Source organism: Salvelinus fontinalis, chromosome 25 (assembly GCF_029448725.1).
Source record: "Salvelinus fontinalis isolate EN_2023a chromosome 25, ASM2944872v1, whole genome shotgun sequence".
NCBI lineage: Eukaryota > Metazoa > Chordata > Actinopteri > Salmoniformes > Salmonidae > Salvelinus > Salvelinus fontinalis.
This window is the reverse complement of record NC_074689.1, coordinates 27160545-27180190: the sequence shown is the minus strand read 5'-3', so window position 1 is coordinate 27180190 and position 19646 is coordinate 27160545. Positions and strand designations below refer to the sequence as shown.

At 43.0% G+C, this 19646-nt stretch overlaps 2 protein-coding genes across 2 annotated transcripts in view; one reads left to right on the top strand and one right to left on the bottom strand.

Moving 5' to 3' along the window:
• The first annotated feature begins 43 nt into the window (after positions 1–43).
• Positions 44–5838, top strand: LOC129823052 (gamma-soluble NSF attachment protein-like). The gene is made up of 12 exons (XM_055881734.1): positions 44–241; positions 626–693; positions 1717–1801; positions 2062–2079; positions 2201–2231; positions 2453–2562; positions 2720–2786; positions 3020–3090; positions 3170–3248; positions 3333–3412; positions 3935–4064; positions 4842–5838. The coding sequence occupies exons 1-12, from the start codon at positions 189–191 to the stop codon at positions 4974–4976; spliced, it is 927 nt and encodes a 308-aa protein (XP_055737709.1). The 5' UTR covers positions 44–188; the 3' UTR covers positions 4977–5838.
• Positions 5832–19646, bottom strand: part of LOC129823055 (piezo-type mechanosensitive ion channel component 2-like) — a 196054-nt gene continuing 182239 nt past the window's right edge. Inside the window, exons 37-52 of the mRNA XM_055881739.1 lie at positions 19183–19646; positions 18418–18676; positions 14578–14760; positions 14090–14357; positions 13777–13945; positions 13015–13162; positions 12604–12818; positions 12262–12420; positions 10695–10842; positions 10235–10423; positions 9921–10013; positions 9470–9639; positions 8772–8888; positions 7896–7975; positions 7363–7573; positions 5832–7080 (exon numbers count right to left, since the gene is read on the bottom strand). The exon at positions 19183–19646 is cut by the window's right edge and continues 166 nt beyond it. Of these exons, the coding sequence (XP_055737714.1) occupies positions 6825–7080; positions 7363–7573; positions 7896–7975; positions 8772–8888; positions 9470–9639; positions 9921–10013; positions 10235–10423; positions 10695–10842; positions 12262–12420; positions 12604–12818; positions 13015–13162; positions 13777–13945; positions 14090–14357; positions 14578–14760; positions 18418–18676; positions 19183–19646 (3129 nt within the window). The 3' untranslated portion in view covers positions 5832–6824. The remainder of the gene's footprint in view (positions 7081–7362; positions 7574–7895; positions 7976–8771; positions 8889–9469; positions 9640–9920; positions 10014–10234; positions 10424–10694; positions 10843–12261; positions 12421–12603; positions 12819–13014; positions 13163–13776; positions 13946–14089; positions 14358–14577; positions 14761–18417; positions 18677–19182) is intronic.

Sequence of the window (19646 nt, the reverse complement as noted above, 5' to 3'; positions counted from 1 at the left end):
GCCATGTATCATTATATAAAGAATAGGCAACTCACGGGATTCCGTAGTCAAACCCCGATGACGAAAAAGTCTCCTGAAACCAGTAACGCTAGCACCCAGAGCTAGCTACAGCAACATCTCACTATATTTTAGTTAGTAGTATGTTTAATACTCATCTTTGAATTACATTGTTAGCTAGTTTGGACCAGATGGCTGCGAAAATCAACGAGGCGCACGACCACATTGCCAAGGCTGAAAAATAGTAAGGAAATCTTGCTAGCTAGCTGACGTTAGCTAGCCAATTTAGCTGTATTGCTTTTGAGCATTTTATTTCAGTAGGTAGCCAGTTCCATAGGATTAGCTAGTTTATATTGTAAATATACTTATTTACAACACAAGTAGGAAGGAAATTGTATTTCTAGTTAAGTATATGCTATTTAGCTAGCTAGCTAGCCACTCTATACAGGATTGGAAGCCAGTTGAGCTGGCTGGCTAACGTTAGCGTCTTCCTGCGCTGCAGTTATTCCTGACAGTATCACTGCATACATAATAGGACGTCCACACCTGTATTAAACCCTATGGTAAATCCATATGAGACAACACTGGTGTTATGTTTTCACTGAATATAATGCCTTTCCCCCCAAAGTTTAAGGACTAGTTTCATGAAATGGAAGCCTGACTATGACAGTGCTGCATCAGAGTACTCAAAAGCAGGTATTGTATTAAAGGCTATTTATTACATTATTCAATACACCTGAAAACATGTTCCCTACTACAACGACTGGTGAGCACTAGCCAAGTAAAACTAAACTCCACGATGTACTTCACATCAACAGAGTTGAGCGGTGACTAGTGTGGGCTGACTGGAGCTCCGACATCACATAAAATAAAGTTTTTATACAAAAAATATAAAAACTACAGATTTCATCATCCAAAAAATCGCCCGCAATTACAGTGACAATGTGCTGTGCAATTGTGGGTAGTTTTTTTTGGGTGCTGAAGTTTTTTTTGAATAAAACCTTTATTTTATGTTCCGCTCAACTCTGTTGATGTGATGTACATCATGGAGTTTAGTTTTACTTGGCTAGTTGGGCAATAACACACTGCCAGTATTATGATGCTAGATTGCACTTAATGTTGCTCAAGTTGTCCAATGACATAGCTATTTATTTTAAACTGGGTGGTTTGAGCACTGAATGCTGATTGGCTGACAGCCATGGCATATCAGAGGTATACCACAGGTATGACTAAACATTTCTTTTTACAGCTCTAATTAAGTTGGCAACCAGTTTATAATAGCAATAAGGCATCTCAGGGGTTTGTGATACATGGCTAATATTAGGGGTGCAACTTTGGTTTTAGAAGTGTGGGGGGGGGGCATCATTCTTCTTATTATAAAACCTTTTTACCCAGTCAGATAAACATTCCAAATAGCCTACCTGGCCACTCGGAGGCGTCCACATGGTCCTAAAGCACACCGTTGCCTCGTTTTGTATCACATTCCAATGATAAAACTGGGGGGGACAAAAATGCAATTTCAGAATGTGTGGGGGACATGTCCCCAGAGAAAGTTGCGCCCCTGGTTAATATACTACGGCTACGGGGTGTGTCCATGCTCTCTGCGTTGTGTCGAACATAAGAACAGCCCTTAGCCGTGGTATATTGGCCATATACCACACCCCCTCGGGCCTTATTTCTTAATTATAAATGCATAATGAAGCATTCCCTCTCTTCCAGCTGTTGCCTTTAAAAATGCCAAGATGCTTGAAGAAGCGAAGGAGGCATACCTGCAAGAGGCAGAAGCCCATACCAACAACAAAACGTATCCTTTCAATGCTCACTTCCTATAGCGGGCTAGGCTTATCACACAATTTTAACGACCATGAATGCTTTCGCAGTAGTCTTGTAAATCGCAGACCTAGGGCATTGTTAATGTGGGTGGCAACCCGTCTGCCTAGGGAGACTACTTTCACAGAGTTGTTTGACAGTTAATGTAGGGATTTTATATGCTACATTTGAACAATATTGACTCCAAATCTCATATAAACATCAATGTTTTCTTTAACTTAACTAAATGTTCAGACTATTCCATGCTGCCAAGTGAGTATGAAAGATCTGTCTCATGTAATGCTATTCATAGAATCCAGATGATGTACAATAGACACTGGTTGGTCTACTTTTGTCTGTATTGGATGTTGCTAAGGAGACATTTCTGTTGCAGAGCACTTGAAGCAGCTGGTATGATGCTTAAGGTTAGTGTTAATGTGATAAACAGTATCTACACTCATACATTGTTATCAGGCGTCGGATCAAATTTGCTGTTATTTTTATTCCATAGTTTTAACTCTTTGTTGCCCACTTCAGGATTAATGCCATTGTTGTTAGTCAGACATTTGACACATGACTACTGTTTTAGTTTTACTATTAACTACTTACTGAAGCTAATCATTGACAGACATGTGTTTCTCTCCAGGACATGCAGAGGATACCAGAGGCTATCCAGTACATTGAGAGAGCAAGCATGATGTATGTAGAGAACGGCACACCGGACACTGCAGCCTTGGCCCTCGACAGAGCTGGAAAGTACGCAGCCAATATTGATCATCATAGATGGGCTCTAGAAATTAATTCCCTGACATCATTGGCATGTCACTAAACATATTGATGATGCTGATACTTGTTTTTATTCCTTGTTTTGATGCTTTAAAAAAAAAAGTTAAATGCGTACCTTTTTGTGTAGGCTAATCGAATCACAGGATCTAGCAAAAGCAGTGGATCTGTACCAGAAAGCTGCATCAGTGTTTGAGGTACAGCTATATGAGTTCAATATTTGATAGAAGACCAGAAATCATTGTGTTGCTTCCATGCCGCTACCTCGGTTCAGGGCCACATTTGTAGGGATCTCACTTATTGCATGGCACTTATTGCATGGCGATATTAACACAGTCCTATTTTATATCGAATACATTATAATGTTGTAACGGTAATGTGATCAAATCAATTGAGGGAGTATTGATATGGTGAATGCATATTTCTGCAGAACGAGGACCGTCTACGTCAAGCTGTAGAGATGCTGGGGAAATCATCAAGACTGCTCGTCAGGCAACACAAGTAAATTCTCACTTGCTTTACAGATTTTTCTACCTGTCCTACTCATTCCCTACCCGCTAACTGTGTTTTTGTCCATCAGGCTTGATGAAGCAGCAGTGTCGATTCAGAAGGAGAAGAACATGTATAAAGAAATAGAGAATTACCCAACATGCTTTAAGGTGCGTTTAACTTAATTAACCTGATAAAGAAAATTGACTGTGTGTTGAAACCAAATTGTTGCCTGTGTATTTGCTTATCTCCAGAAAACCAGTGCCCAAGTGCTAGTCCACCTTCACAGAAATGACTTCGTAGCAGCAGATAAATGTGTCCGAGAGAGTTACAGGTACTGACTTCACTTTTTTACATTTATTTTTTACCTTTTATTTAACTAGGCAAGTCAGTTAAGAACAAATTCTTATTTACAATGACGGCCTACCCCGGACGATGCTAGGCCAATTGTGCGCCAGATGTGATACGGCCTGGATTCGAACCAGGGACTGTAGTGTCCTGAGACCACTGTGGCACTCGGGAGCTATACTTTCTAATTAAGCAATAAGGCCAATATATGACGAAAGGTGGAATGATGAAAGGTGGAGTGCCAGGATACAGCTCTTAGCCGTGGTATATTGGTCATATGCCACAAACCCCTGAGGTGTCTTATTGCTATTATAAACTGGTTATCAATGTAATTAGATCAGTAAAAATACATGTTTTGTCATAGCCATGTTATACGGTCTGATATACAATGGCTGTCAGCCAATTAGCATTCATGGCTCGAACCACCTAGTTTATAATTAAAGACAAAATAGGAAAGTAATTGTTATGACTGTTATGTTTGACTAATCATTCTAACCATTACTCCTAGTCTGCCAGGCTTCAGTGGGAGCGAGGACTGTATTGCCTTGGAGCAACTCTTGCAGGGCTACGACGAGCAGGATGAGGACCAAGTGCACCGTGTCTGTAACTCGCCCTTATTCAAGTATATGGACAATGATGTGAGTGTGGTGCCTAGAGCCTACTATGTAACCAACGTTTATTTCCAAGCATGTCATCACGTTTGAGTGTCTACGTTTAAAATTGGTGTTCAGGGGTGTATTTATTAGGCGGATTCTGTTGAAAAACATTTAGTCTGTTACAAAATGTTTTGCAACAAAAACTGTTTACTCTAGGAAGAAAATGCAATGAAACAGGGAGGTAGTGGGACCTTCCAGAATTTGTCGAATAGAAACACTTGTTGGACTAAACTGTTTCCATTGCAAAACGTTTTGCAGCAGAATCCGATTAATGAATACACCCCTCTTTACTGTCTTTCTTGATCCCATTTAAGGACTTTAAAAGGTATGGGATCATGAGCTGTCCTTTCTATATGAAACCTCTCTCCCTAGCCACCCCATAGATGCATTTCCAGGCTAGGCTGAGTAATCCAAAGTCAGAGAAGTAGTTTATTAATAGACACAATAGCAGTCCAACTGTTTTTTAACCTGCGTCACCCTGCTTCCTTGTTGTTTTGTATGATTTATCTTTTCAATTATCGTAATACTCAAGAATTATGTTTCCCAAACCTCTCCTGATCTATTTCTGAAAGAGACACACACACCTGATTCAAACCAACCAAGGGTTTTCTGATTCATTAGTTAGTTGAATCAGCAAAAACATGGAACTGGCTGGGGGGGGTACTCAAGGAGAGATTTGGAATACACTCTTCTGAGAAACATATACTGTAGAGACCACTACCTTGCCTTAACCTGAACAAGGTGCCAATGGTCTTGCAGTATGCCAAGTTGTCCATCAGCCTGAGGGTTCCAGGGGGTGGTAAGAAGAAGAAGTCGCCAGCTGCCGATGCTGGGGAAGGAGGAGCAGGTGCCGGAGAGGCTGACGAGGATGATTATGCCGGTGGGCTATGTTAGCCACAGAACCTGGACTTCATGTCTGGACCAGAACACTTCCTGTTGCCTGTTAGGAGGGGAGTCTGAATCTTCCACAGCCTGTCCTTCCGTTCTGAGCATGTCAGGGGGTTGTGAACTTACCCTCCCATCTCCAGAATCCAAGCAACAACTGCAGGCACTCGGACCATACAAGCATAACGAGTTATGCTCAGAACAATAACATAAGCATGGTAACGTCAGTGTGGAAAATAATCATAAGCTACTCAATCATTTGAATATATATTATTTGTCCCTTTTTGGGTTTACTGTGATTGTAAAATATTGTTTATTTTGCTGCATTTAAAGTGATATAAAATATTAGATTGCTTTTGTTGTATTTGCCTCAGTGGATGTTTTTTTTATCTTTAAATCTACAACCGTATGCAACAAGATACACATTGTGAAAATATTGATTTGAACATTTAACTTACAATCTAAAAATGCTGTGCCTCAATGATTGATGTGTAAAGGGGTGGATGAATCCCTTTTTGAATTTCTATAGTATAAAGTGTTAAAACAGCTATTTCAGTTGCTATTGTCTGTGTGAAGGCTACACTCATATATGGAATCAAATGAATGTTGAGAAAATAATATAGTGGGTAATTTGGTATAAAGTGATTTATTTTTTTGTTTCGTCAGGATTTCAGAATGCCTTTCTAGTTTTCATATGGTTATGCTTTTTAACCAACTGAAAGATAGAAATGATGACTCCTGTTTACAACTAATCTTAAAATGTGTGTCAAGTATTGTGGAGCATGCAGGCTGGATGTTTGTGGCATGCCCTCTTGTGTTTTTACTGAATCAAGTCCGAATGGAATAAAATGGCAGCACGGCAGCTTTCAAACATGTGCTTTATGTTCAGGTCGCTGAACCACAATAACACCACAAACTGGATTCCTTACACTGTGGAGGTGCACAGACATTATGCATCTTCTTTCTCATGACAAGAAAACAATCTATTCACTTACACCTTGTATTGCATGGATTTGATGGCCTTGATCACATTTTGGTTGACCGTATGAACTTAACACTAACAATGTAAAAAAAAAAAAAAAAAAAAGGGGTTTTCAAGCAATACAGGTTACAAGCTTAAAAAAGAATGGCTGTATTGATGCCCTCCTATTCTCAAATCACAGGTCTTCATAGGGGTTCCATGAACATACTCCATAATATGATAGAAATACTCAGTGTTCATCACATCATCACTGTTTCTCCTAGGTGTCCTACAGGTAAAAAATAAAAACGTATTCCCGTTCTGGTGAGATGATATACATTTCCTGAGAATGACAGCTCTATTGATTACTCTGTAGAAACATCAACATAACGGCAACAAAGTATCTTAACTTGTTTTCCATGTCACAACCTCTCGCTGTTGTCTTGCTGGAAAAGTCAAAGCACCTCCAGTAGGCTACTGTAAGGGAAAATATCTTGGAGAATACAAGTGGCTAGTGTCTCTGTCGTTGCCCCCCTATCTTCCGTGTAGCTCAAGATAACATGTCGGTTCAAGTTTACAGCCAGCTATCTGGACAGTATATTGCACAACCCATGGTTCATGGTTCCCAATAGGAAAAAGGCCAGACATCTGTCTGTCATCTCTAACACACTGACTGACTGATGGCTGCAAATCTTCAGAGATGCACTAAAAAAGTACAAACAAAAAACTGCTTCTGCAGTCACCTTTCATGTGTAGGTCACATTGTTTCACTGTAGGCTCGATATGGAGATGGTTCTTATCACAGTCACACCAAAAGACAGGGAGCGCAACAAGCTAGCTTGGAACTTCCTGCCGGATTGTGCTTTTTAAAAGAAATCTCATTCTGAGACTTGATCTCACTTAGTTTTCTGGTCCCTGGTCCACTTGATCATCGTCTCTGGTGATCGGTACAAGAAGATGAGCTTGGCATACAGGTCTTCCTCCAGCTCCAGCTCGCCCGTCTCTCTAACCAGGAAGATGTCGGTACACAGCTTCAAGATGCGGTCCACGACGGGCAGCTCCTCGAACATGATGGAGTGCGAGATGCCGCTGAAGAACTCGCGCACAAACTTTCCGATGACGAGCACCACCGAGGCGTAGAGACCCATGATCCTGTCGGTGAGCGACGTAACACATTATAAGCCTTGTAATTATACATTATAAAGGCTCATACGTGCTTATAACTAGTCATAAAGCACTATAAATGCAGGATCCCTTTTAGAAAGCAAGACCAGGGTTGTGTCCAGTAGGCACAAAACAATATCTTGAAACAAGGTGGTACTGCCTGACCTTAAACAAGAAATGCTAATTTTCATGTTTCGCTGCTTAACGTTTTACTAAGGTGTGCCTGACTGAAAACAACCCAAGTCACACTGTCAGATATCCTCCACTCACCCATATCCTGCCAGGAAGCCCAGACTGGGCGGGCTGACTTTGTCACTGAACACGTACAGCTGGAGGCCCGCCTCTCTCGTCTTCCCAACCGCCGCACCCCTCATCTGGATCTGTCCTGCCGACGGCTGGTCCACAATCCACCACTCCTGGATCTCTCCACTGCTGTTGTGGGTTCTCCCCAGGGCTAGCAGGATGTTCTTGTAGCTTTTGTCTGAAAGGGAGATAATATCGTTAATGCTACATCAGCAGTCAGTAATAAAAGGGGGATGCTTCAGTTCGAAACAGTGTCAAAATAAGAAATGTAGAAGTGTTAACCTTTATTTAACTAGGCAAGTCAGTTAAGAACAAATTATTATTTACAATGACAGCCTAGGAACACTGCCTTGTTCAGCAGCAGAACAACCGATTTTTACCTTGTCAGCTCAGGGATTCAATCTAGCAACCTTTTGGTTACTGGCCGAACGCTCTAACCACTAGGCTACCTGCCACCCCAAATTACCTTTCTAGAGGCATTACCTTTATAGAGGCATTACCTTTATAGAGTTGTTCTATAGGTTTGGCATTGGAGTCACTGGGAGCTCTGAGGAAGCATGGGAAGACTTGTTCTATCACCCTGGAGAAGAGAGGGGAGAAAGAGACCTAAAATAAATATGTCCATAGTGCATTGACATGGTTGGGGAGTAACTAATTACATTGAATCTGATTACAAAAAACAAGTACCTGTAATCAGTTATGTTACTAGCAAAAATATTGTAATCAGATTACAGACAAATTTGAATAACCACATGATTACATCTTAGATTACTTTTGAGTTCAGAAAGGATGTTTGCAAAAAAATACATTGACACCTTTTTATTTTCTCAATGACATTAAATTCAGCATTGAAAAAAGGCGCACGTTTAAATTTGTTCCATCTAAGTGAGTCTGAACACAAGTCAGAGACCACTATGATGACACACCAAATGATGACCACCAATCAGAGACCACTATGATGACACACCAAATAATGACCACCAATCAGAGACCACTATGATGACACACCAAATGGTGACCACCAATCAGAGACCACTATGATGACACACCAAATGCATTTTGCTGGATCCTTTTTGTCATCTTCTATTGCATCTTAAGGGGAAAGTAATCCAGAAGTAACTGAAAGTAATCAGATTACATTACTTAGTTTGGGTAATACAAAAGTTACATTACCGACAAAAAAATGTGCTAACTGTAACGAATTATATTTATAAAGTAGCCTACCTCACCCTGTCAAGTGGTTGTATACATTATATAGCATGCCATTTAATAAGGAATGATTTATGAACCATTTATAAAGGCCTTATAAAGGGTTTATGAAGGCTTAATTAAGCCTCAAAAGTTGTAGTCCGTGTTCCTTAGTGAAGTCTACTTACACAGCCTGGTTTCTGGTCCCATTCAGCAGATCTATTAACTCTTGTCGCGTTGTCATATCAAGGTATGTTATATGTTTATCTGTTGCAACTTCAGCTTTGGCTCCAAGACTGAGATTCCTGTCGAAGAGAGAAAAATCGCAATTGCACACAGTACATTGTGGTCACAAATGGTACACCACACATTCTTTCCCACACACATTACTTTGTGAACTCGTAAATGTGTTATTTTCCGGCTCACAGACATTGCAAATGGACAGGTATCTCAACAGATATTTTACGGCTCTAAAGTACTATGTAACCTATGTGTATCTACACAACTATGTCATTTTATCAAGTTCACACAAATCTCTAACAACACAGACACCCTAGAGCGGAACTAATTCATCCATTCAAAATGGAAGCAAGAAACAAATATATTGACTCCCTCCATCCTTGTCTCCCACCCGCTCTGTACGAAGTGTTGAATGTTGAGTTGTGCAAGACTTTTGAGTTTGTAATAAGTGTGTGAGTTTAGATTTGGTTCTCTCTCAGATTGTAAGTGAGTGTGTTTCCATGTGTGCAGTCGAGTATTGATTTGTTTCTCTATGTCCTGGTTGAGTGCAGCGTGCAACGGAAATGAACGTATCTTATTGGGCATTTCCATGTTGTCCTTCCCTGTTTCAGTCTGTTTTCTTCCCCTGGTGCCGTGTCACTCTTACCTCTGGATGGTCCAGGACATGGTGACAGGGAAGTATTCCTCCTTGCTGAGAACGTCCATCAGGTTCTTCCTGCTGGGGGGGCTTATGGTCCACAGGGAGTTGGAACTGCCCTCCAGCTCCGCCACAGCCACGTCCGCTGACGTGTAGGCCTCCAGGAACTGCATCGCTGACTACATTGATAGAAGTATTGAAATATTACAACTACTCAAACATACTGTAGAACACTTAGATGCACAAAGTCCCGTGTGAGTGGGGCAAGACAGGTCTTTGTTATAGTAATACACATTAATTCAATACACAGTAATATATTCAAACCAGAATGTAATAGCAGTCAAACCTATATCATCACACGATATTTGGAAATCCTGAGAAATATCTGAAATATTTGTTGTATTGTATGGCTTAAAATTATGATTTAGAAAGCAAGCTGTAAAATGGGTGGTCTTCTTACCGGAATGTAGTTGTATGAATTCATGAAGTCTGCAAAATCTGCTTTGCTAATGTCCTTCAGTTGATTTTGCTGGGCACTCATAGTGAAAATGGGCTGAAGGAAGGGATACCAACGTTATAATATTAAAATAGATATAAATGTAAGTTAAAAAAATAAAAAATAAATAAAAACATCTACACACCTTCAATCCCAGAGCTATAGATAGCATTTGGACTGATGTTTCTACCAACATATGCTAACATTGCGCCCAGTGTGAAAAATGGCGGCCGAACTGTCTCTCTATATATGACTGCGGTCAACATGAGTGGCGCTACCTGAAAGCCTCCCAGGGTGATGGTGACCGACACGTCCAGAGGTTTGTTGACCACCCCGGCCACTGACTTGACCAGTGACATGAAGAGCAGCGGGAACCAAACAATGCAGATAAGAAGCATGACGATCAAACCTCCCATCCCATACTTCACCACCTTCTTCTTCTTCTGCCCGCGAGGCTGGGGGTACCTCTGGCAAACAACACACATAAAGGAATATAAAAAATATTTTGGGGAAATAAACAATCGACTTTCGTTACAGTTTCTATAAATGTTTTAAAACTTTTGTGCGAACCTACGTAATTGGTGCCCCGTGTGAGGATTGTCCTGCATAAATCTGCTGTATCTCATTTCGACACAGCCTCTTTGACAACATACTATCTTATTCCACTCTAAGCATCATTCAGATATTGATAGGGAGCTCCTAGAGGAGAACTAACACAGCAGGCCCATGGTCCCTCACCTTCTCTGACATCCTCCAGCACTTGAGGACAAAGATGTGGGCGTAGATGTCCTCTACACAGATCCAGCTGGACAGGCTGAGGGTGGTGTCCGTCCACACCCAGTCCATCACCGCTCGCAGCTCCGTCAGGAATGGGACCAGGCGGAACCTGGGAACAAGGACAACGTTAGAGCAATGTTAGGGCAGCGTTAGGGCAACAATAGGGCAACGTTATGGCAATAGTAATGAACCAGGCAGCCAGGCAGCCATTTGTTGCATGTGCCGTCACTGATGAGCAGTGTTGGGATTAGATACTTGGAAAAGTAAAACATTATTTATTACTTGTTACATTTAACAAAAAGTTACTTTAGAAATGTTACTTTGCATAGAAAGTAACACGTTATATCACTCGTTACATTACTTTGCATTACTTTCATGAAATGAATCTCTAAATCTCACTGTTTGACTGTCGGAGGGAGCAAGGCAAGCTGAACGGGCTCTACCATAGACAGGCTACTTACTATCTCAGGTTTGATCACTAGTTTCTCCTTTCATCTGTGGCGATGATTTCCTGTACTAGTCTACAAGTGCTACACTATCACATGGGCTGCTTAATTAGTCATATATACTGTAAGCTAAATATCTATACCTCTCGAGCCACCAGTTCTGGTTAGACCGCATGTCGCAGAGCCAGAGATGTATAGAGGGCACACTTGCCACTAGATGTTGAAGCCGTCTATGCGCTTTGCTATTATAGAAGCGATCAATGGCAAAGATGTGGACCTTCTTTACATTTCTATGGACATTTCTATGGACAAATGGCCTGTATCCGCTAACTCGAGAACAAAATTAGGAAACAAGTCGAGATCGGATCATGGAAACATACGCCCAGTAGAGATATGATTCACACGGTGGCGCAGTGATCTAAGGCACTGCATCACAGTGCTAGCTGTGCCACCAGAGATTCTGGGTTCGAGCCCAGGCTCTGCCACAGCCGGCCGCAACCCGGGAGGTCCATGGGGCGACGCACAATTGGCTCAGCGTCGTCCGGGTTAGGGAGGGTTTGGCCGGCATGGATATCCTTGTCTCATCGCGCACTAGTGACTCCTGTGGCGGGCTGGGTGCAGTGCATGCTGACCAGGTTGCCAGGTGTACCAGGTTGCCAGGTTTCCTCTGACACATTGGTGCGGCTGGCTTCTGGGTTGGATGTGCAGTGTGGCTAGGTTGGGTTGTGTTTCGGAGGACGCATGGCTCTTGACCTTTGCCTCTCCCGAGTCCGTACGGGAGTTGCAGCGATGAGACAAGACTGTAACTATTACCAATTGGATACCATGAAAAAGGGGTTAAAAAAAATAAAGAGATATGATTCACAAGCGTTACTTGACAAAGTAACTATATTTATATTACCCCGTTTTTAAAAGTAAAAACGGGGTAATTGGTCAATCCGTTTACTAATTAGTCAATCCGTTTACCTAACGCATTATTTTTGTAAAGCATTACTCCCAACACTGCTGATACGGGAGAAATTCATTCATTATTGTATTCTCAATTGGTGATTGTGGTCATAAGTGGCCTGAATAGCACTCACCCTTGGAAGAGGAAAAGATTGAGGTAGTTGTAACTCTTGGTGAGGAAGTTGCCCAGGACGCGGGTGGGGTAGCCACAGCGGATCTGATAGGCCGACAGGCCAAAGTAGATGCACTTGACGAAGTACCACAGCTGGGCCACTGTGTTCTGACTGAACCGTCTAGTGATTGATATGGAAATAATGTTAGCGTGTATTTTCAAAGTAAAACATTATGCTTTACTTACTAATGACGCAACTATTTCGTAAGTATTTAAAATATGCATTTAAAAGAAAGAAGGAGCTGGTTGTGACTAAATTACTAAAATTACTCAATAAATACATGTTATTTCTCCACATTCATACCTCTCTGTGACTCCAGGCAGGATGAAGAACATCCAGAAGTGGATGCCGAACACCAGGATGACTTGGAAGATGACTTTTCCCATGACAGTCTTGCGAAGGTAGAGGGCTCGGTCGATGATCATGGTGCCAAACTGGATCAGCACCATCACCAGGAAGGCTTCGGGAACCTGGTCCTCCGACAGGGAGGAAGTGATGTCAGCCGCCGCAGAGTGTTTCTTTTGGGGTACAGGAAGTACTGTTATGTTAGTAAATGTTATGGAAATGTTATGGTATTCATTTGGAAGTTTCAAGTTCAAAAGTGTTCTTGTCCATTCAGGGACAATTGAAATTCATTACACTGGGTTTCACTCACAAAGACCATGACAGTTTATACCAGAATTTTAGCACTAACATATCATATATCAAACTTACCCCAAATGCCCAGAAGCCAAAGACGATGATGATAAAGTCCACAGTGTCGGCCAGGAACATGAGCACATAGACGTCTGTCACTGCACTGTACTCTGGGTGGATCAGGTTGTAGAAGAACTGACGGATGGGGATGTACATCTCTAGAGTTCTACAGAGAGGCAAAGAAACAATGATCAAATCAAATAAAATGTATTTCTATAGCCCTTCGTACATCAGCTGATATCTCAAAGTGCTGTACAGAAACCCAGCCTAAAACCCCAAACAGCAAGCAATGCAGGTGTAGAAGCACGGTGGCTAGGAAAAAATCCCTAGAAAGGCCAAAACCTAGGAAGAAACCTAGAGAGGAACCAGGCTATGAGGGGTGGAGATTATAACAGAACATGGCCAAGATGTTCAAATGTTCATAAATGACCAGCATGGTCAAATAATAATAATCACAGTAGTTGTCGAGGGTGCAGCAAGTCAACACCTCAGGAGTAAATGTCAGTTGGCTTTTCATAACTGATCATTAAGAGTATCTCTACCGCTCCTGCGGTCTCTAGAGAGTTGAATCTGTTACAGTAAACAAGGTAAACAAGATAAACTAGATACCTTTATGAACGGTTAATGTCGTTTTTCTGAACCTTGTAATGTGTATGCATCAAAATCAAATCAGGCTTAGAGATTTACATTACAGCCAACATTAAACAATTTATTATCCTGGAAAGTGACTGAATGGTAGCCTAATAACAGTAATAAGGCATCTCAAGTCAGTACACCTACTTTTTGACAGTGAAGCTCTTGGCTTTGATGAGCTGCTCTCTGAGTTTCTCCAGGATCATCTCCTTCTTGCTCCTCTGTTGGACACTCAGCACACTGTCCCCTCTCCGCAGGCTGTCCCCTCTCCGCAGGCTGTGCCCTCTCCGCAGGCCGGGCCGTGAGCTCACACTGTCTGTGGAGTCACCAGGAGGTTGAGGTTTGGAAGACATAGGGCTCACAGATGATATTGTGTTGGTTCATAATGAAAAGCCTAGATATTTCTCCCAAACATATCTAAGCCCAATAAGGGAGTTACTCTACAGACTTGTGACCTCACCTCCTTTGGAGTGGGCGGAGCGCACGGTGTGCTGGGAAAGGTGGGAGGCGGCGCTGGAGCTCTTGCGGCGCAGCGAGGTGGAGGTGGACATGGAGTGGAATTTTCGGGGGATGCGGGTGCGGACCGACTCCAGCAGGGAGCTGCTTCCCTCCGCAGCCTGCTTCTCCACTGACCTGGAGCGGGTCCTCTTCTCCCTCTCATGGTGATGCTGCTTGGGGGTTTCCCCCCCTCCTCCCCTGGGGTTGTCCTCATCCCACAGCCCATGACACTGGAGGTCAAGACCAAGGAATAGGATGGTTAAGCCATTCAGTGTGCTAAATATAACTGTGTATCAATACAGGTAACAAGTCAGAATTAACAACATAGTTAAAGGTGCAGTACACTTTTTTTTTTTTACTTATTTTTTGAAAAAAGTTAACTATCCCTTTAAAGGAATAACCATGTACTGTAGCTAATAGGCATCACACCTAGTAAGACTTAGTGGGCACCTTGAGAATAGATCGGTGGAAGAACAGAGCTAGCAGCTGAACCAGATCATAGTTCACGTATCCCTCCCTCTTCTCCACACCAATGATGTTGGGAGGATGGAAGGGTTTGGACTTGTCCAGCTCAATGTTCTGGTTGAAGGGGAAGAAACCAAACTGGAAGAAGTACTTGATCACAATGGTGACCTGGTGGTACAGAGAGAAGGGGAAAAACATTCAAAAACATTTAGCAGCTGCCTGAGTGATAAAATCAAGAAATAGCAACATTGTCTATCAACACAATTAATTATTGAGTACAGTAACAGAGTATTATTTCCACACATGTTTTAACAAAAACTTCAATTTTCATAGCTGGACAAAGAAAAAAGGGCAAAGCATCAATACAGGACTAAGATTGAATCCTACTACACCGGCTCTGACATTCGTCGGATGTGGCAGGTCTTCCAAACTATTACGAACTCCAAAAGGGCCAGACGGATTACCGGGACGTGTACTCAGAGCATGTGCGGACCAACTGGCAAGTGTCTTCACTGACATTTTCAACCTCTCCCTGACCCAGTCTGTAATACCTACATGTTTCAAGCAGACCACCATAGTCCCTATGCCCAAGAAAGCGAAGGTAACCTGCCTAAATTACTTTCGCCCCGTAGTCGAATGCCATGAAGTGCTTTGAAAGGCTGGTCATGACTCACATCAACACCCTCATCCCGGACACCCTAGACTCACTCCAATTCACATACCGCCCCAACAGATCCACAGATGGCGCAATTGCAATCGCACTCCACACTGCCCTTTTCTCACCTGGACAAAATGAACACCTATGTGAGAATGCTGTTCATTGACTACAGCTCAGTGTTTAACACCAGAGTGCCCACAAAGCTCACCACTAAGCTAAGGACCCTAGGACTAAACACCTCCCTCTGCAACTGGTTCCTGGACTTCCTGACTGGTCGCCCCCAGGTGGTAAGGGTAGGCAACAACACATCTGCCACACTGTTCCTCAACACTGGGGCCCCTCAGAGTTGCGTGCTTAGTCACCTCCTGTACTCCCTGTTCACCCACGACTGCGTGGCCAAAAAATTGTCAAAGACTCCAGTCATCCAAGTCATAGACTGTTCTCTCTGCTACCGCACGGCAAGCGTTACCAGAGCGCCAAGTCTAGGTCCAAAATGCCCCTTAACAGCTTCTACCCCCAAGCCATAAGACTGCTGAACAAATAATCAAATGGCCATCTAGACAATTTCCAATTTACATTTACAGTCCCCCCCCCCCCCCTTTGTTTTGTGCACTGCTGCTACTCGCTGTTTATTATTATGCATAGTCACTTTACCCCTACCTACTTGTACAAATTACCTCGACTAACCTGTACCCCGGAACATTGACTCGGTACCGGTACCCCTTGTTTATAGCCTTGGTATTGTTGTTTTATTGTGTTACTTTTTTAATAATTTTTTAAACTTTCGTTTATTTAGTAAATATTTTCTTAACTCTATTTCTTGAACTGCATTGTTGGTTAAGGGCTTGTAAGTAAACATTTCACGGTCAGTTGTTTCGGTATTCGGCGCATGTGACGAATAAAATGTGATTTGATTTGATTTGAAATACATTCATGAAAACGATTAAATGGAAATCATAAAGGGATGGTTCACCTTAATATTTTGGGTGAACACTCTTTTTAAAACTGCAAAGGACCAGGGGTCAAGGCAGATTTACATTGATGAGAGCCTGACTAATGTCTAACTTGGCTTGTTTAGTTACAACTAGTTGGCTGGCTAATCTAAACTGAATGATGCATCAACACCTGATAAACACAACACCGGCTTTGTATTCCACCTGCCACTGTTTGTGGAAGGATGTGGACTGTGGTGTGAGAGGATGACAGAGGCTCGCCTCGTAGGACGCTGTTATTGACTACTGCCGAGGACTGGTGGTCTCTCAGGTGCTACACTTTCGGTGGTGGAAGTTGCAGCCTAACTACAGAGGAGGAGTGAACTGGTGTTGCCTGAGGATGTCTGACGGATGTTTCTCCCTCCCTGGCTGCACCATCGCTGCCACCTCCTCTCAAGTTACTCGTGTACTGAACTGCATTATGGAAGACCATCTCCCATGAACTGCACGCTTCCTGAATGTATCTTTAGTTTTTTTTAAAAGCGACTGATATTCTGTATAAAAACCGCTTTATAAAATACAGTTGAAGTCGGAAGTTTACATAAAACCTTAGGCAAATACATTTAAACTCAGTTTTTCACAATTAGTGACAAATTCCCAGTCTTAGGTCAGTTAGGATCACCAGTTTATTTTAAGAATGTCAAATGTCAGAATAATAGTAGAGAGAATGATTTTTTTCAGCTTTCATTTCTTTCATCACATTCCCAGTGGGTCAGAAGTTTACATACACTCAATTAGTATTTGGTAGTATTGCCTTTAAATTGTTGAACTTGGGTCAAACGTTTCGAGAAGCCTTCCACAAGCTTCCCACAATATGTTGGATGAATTTTGGCCCATTCCTCCTGACAGAGTTGGTGTAACTGAGTCAGGTTTGTAAGCCTCCTTGCTCGCACACACTTTTTCAGTTCTGCCCACAAATTTTCTATAGGATTGAGGTCAGAGCTTTGTGATGGCCACTCCAATACCTTGACTTTGTTGTCCTTAAGCCATTTTGACACAACTTTGGAAGTAGGCTTGGGGTCATTGTCCATTTGGAAGACCCATTTAACTTCCTGACTGATGTCTTGAGATGTTGCTTTAATATATCCACATAATTTTTCTCCCTCATGATGCCATCTATTTTGTGAAGTGCATCAGTCCCTCCTGCAGCAAAGCACCCCCACAATATGATACTGCCACCCCCGTGCGTCACGGCTGGGATGGTATTCTTTGGCTTGCAAGCCTCCCCCTTTTTCCTCCAAACATAACGGTGGTCATTATGGCCAAACAGTTCTATTTTTGTTTCATCAGACCAGAGAACATTTCTCCAAAAAGTATGATCTTTGTCCCCATGTGCAGTTGCAAACCGTGGTCTGGGTTTTTTATGGCGGTTTTAGAGCAGTGGCTTCTTCCTTGCTGAATGGCCTTTCAGGTTATGTTGATATAGGACTCATTTTACTGTGGATATAGAAACTTCTGGACCTGTTTCCTCCAGCATCTTCACAAGGTCCTTTGCTGTTGTTCTGGGATTGATTTGCACTTTTCGCACCAAAGTACGTTCATCTCTAGGAGACAGAAGGCGTCTCGTTCCTGAGCGGTATGACGGCTGCGCGGTCCCATGGTGTTTATACTTACGTACTATTGTTTGTACAGATGAACGTGGTACCTTCAAGCGTTTAGAAATTGCTCCCAAGGATGAACCAGACTTGTGGAGGTCTACAATGTTTTTCTGTCTTGGCTGATTTATTTTGATTTTCCCATGATGTCAAGCAAAGAGGCACTGAGTTTAAAGGTAGGCCTTGAAATACATCCACAGGTATACCTCCAATTGACTCAAATGATGTCAATTAGCCTATCAGAAGTTTCTAAAGCCATGACATAATTTTCTGGAATTGTCTAAGCTGTTTAAAGGCACAGTCAACTTACTGTATGTAAACTTCTGACCCACTGGAATTGTGATACAGTGAATTATAAGTGAAATAATCTGTCTGTAAACAATTGTTGGAAAAGTTACTTGTGTCATGCACAAAGTAGATGTACTAACCGAGTTGCCAAAACTATAGTTTGTTAACAAGAAATGTGTGGAGTGGTTGAAAATGACTTTTAATCACTCCAACCTACGTGTATGTAAACTTCCAACTTCAACTGTAACTATCCAGTATTATTTATTCATAATGTGCTTCTGTGTGTTAATACCTCTGTGTAGACGATAGCGGTCATCCAGAAGCGTTTGCTGGGCCTGGGGACAGACAGCATGGCCCAGAGGAAGATGAAGATGGGAAGGACGAGCGTGGCCACGGACGCTGAGATCATGTGGTTGAGGATGATGACCAGGAAACACACCATCTCTGAGTGGGCCACCAGCATGTTGTACAGAGCATAGAGCAGCTGCAGCACTGCCGGCTGATTGCCGTAGAAACGCTCTGAATCCTCCAACTCCTCATCGTAGAACATCCTAATGGAGAGAGGGGAGAGAGAGAAAGAGGGGGGGGGGGAGAAAGAGGGGGGGAGAGGGGGTGAGAGAGAGAGAGAGAGAGAGAGGGAGGGGAGAGAGCAATAGAGAGAAAGAGAGAGAGAGAGAGGGGGAGAGAGAGGGGGCGAGAGAGAGAGAGAGAGAGAGAGAGAGAGAGAGAGAGAGAGAGAGAGAGAGAGAGTGGAGAGAGCGATAGAGAGAGAGAGAGAGAGAGAGAGAGAGGGAGATGGAGAGAGAGAAAGAGGGGGAGAAAGACAGAGAGAGAGAGGAAGAGAGAGAGGGGGAACGAGAGAGAGAGGGAAAGAGAGAGGGAGAGACCGGGAGAGAGAGAGAGGAAGAGAGATAGGGTCTAAAAATTCTAAATCCTTTAGAATTGTCAAACAAACTAATCTTTAGCCTTGACTGGATCTCGATGTCGGGCTTTCTAATAGCTGAGAGATTCGTATTTTAATTGGCAATGCAAGACAAGCTGCGATAAAATACAATACCTATTGCGTAGCAGATCGCTGGCCGTCAGCTCGTGGGTGAGCGAGGGAAACGTGCCACTCGTGACGCCCGACAGAAAATCAGACTTCTCGTCAGGCGTCACCACAACCAACCTCTTCTTATGATGGGCCCTAATGGATGAGGCCCGTTCCTCCCTGACCAAGCCTGTAGCTCTGCTGTACGAGTCCCCCTCCCTGACCAGGCCCGTGGCCCTGGTGTACGAGGCCCCCTCACTGTCCAGGCCCGTGGCCCTGGTGTACGAGGCCCCCTCCCTGTCAAGGCCTGTAGCTCTGCTGTACGAGGGGGGGATGTCTGTGTCTGTGGGGGTGGTACTGGGGAGGTCTGCCTGGTAGAGCTGGAGCTCACTGTGGTGGGCGTAGCACGGTCCTCTCTCGCACCCTGTCTGTTTGACTTCCAGGACGCTGTCCCTACTGTCCCAGTCCATAGCCCTGGACCTGGAGAGAAG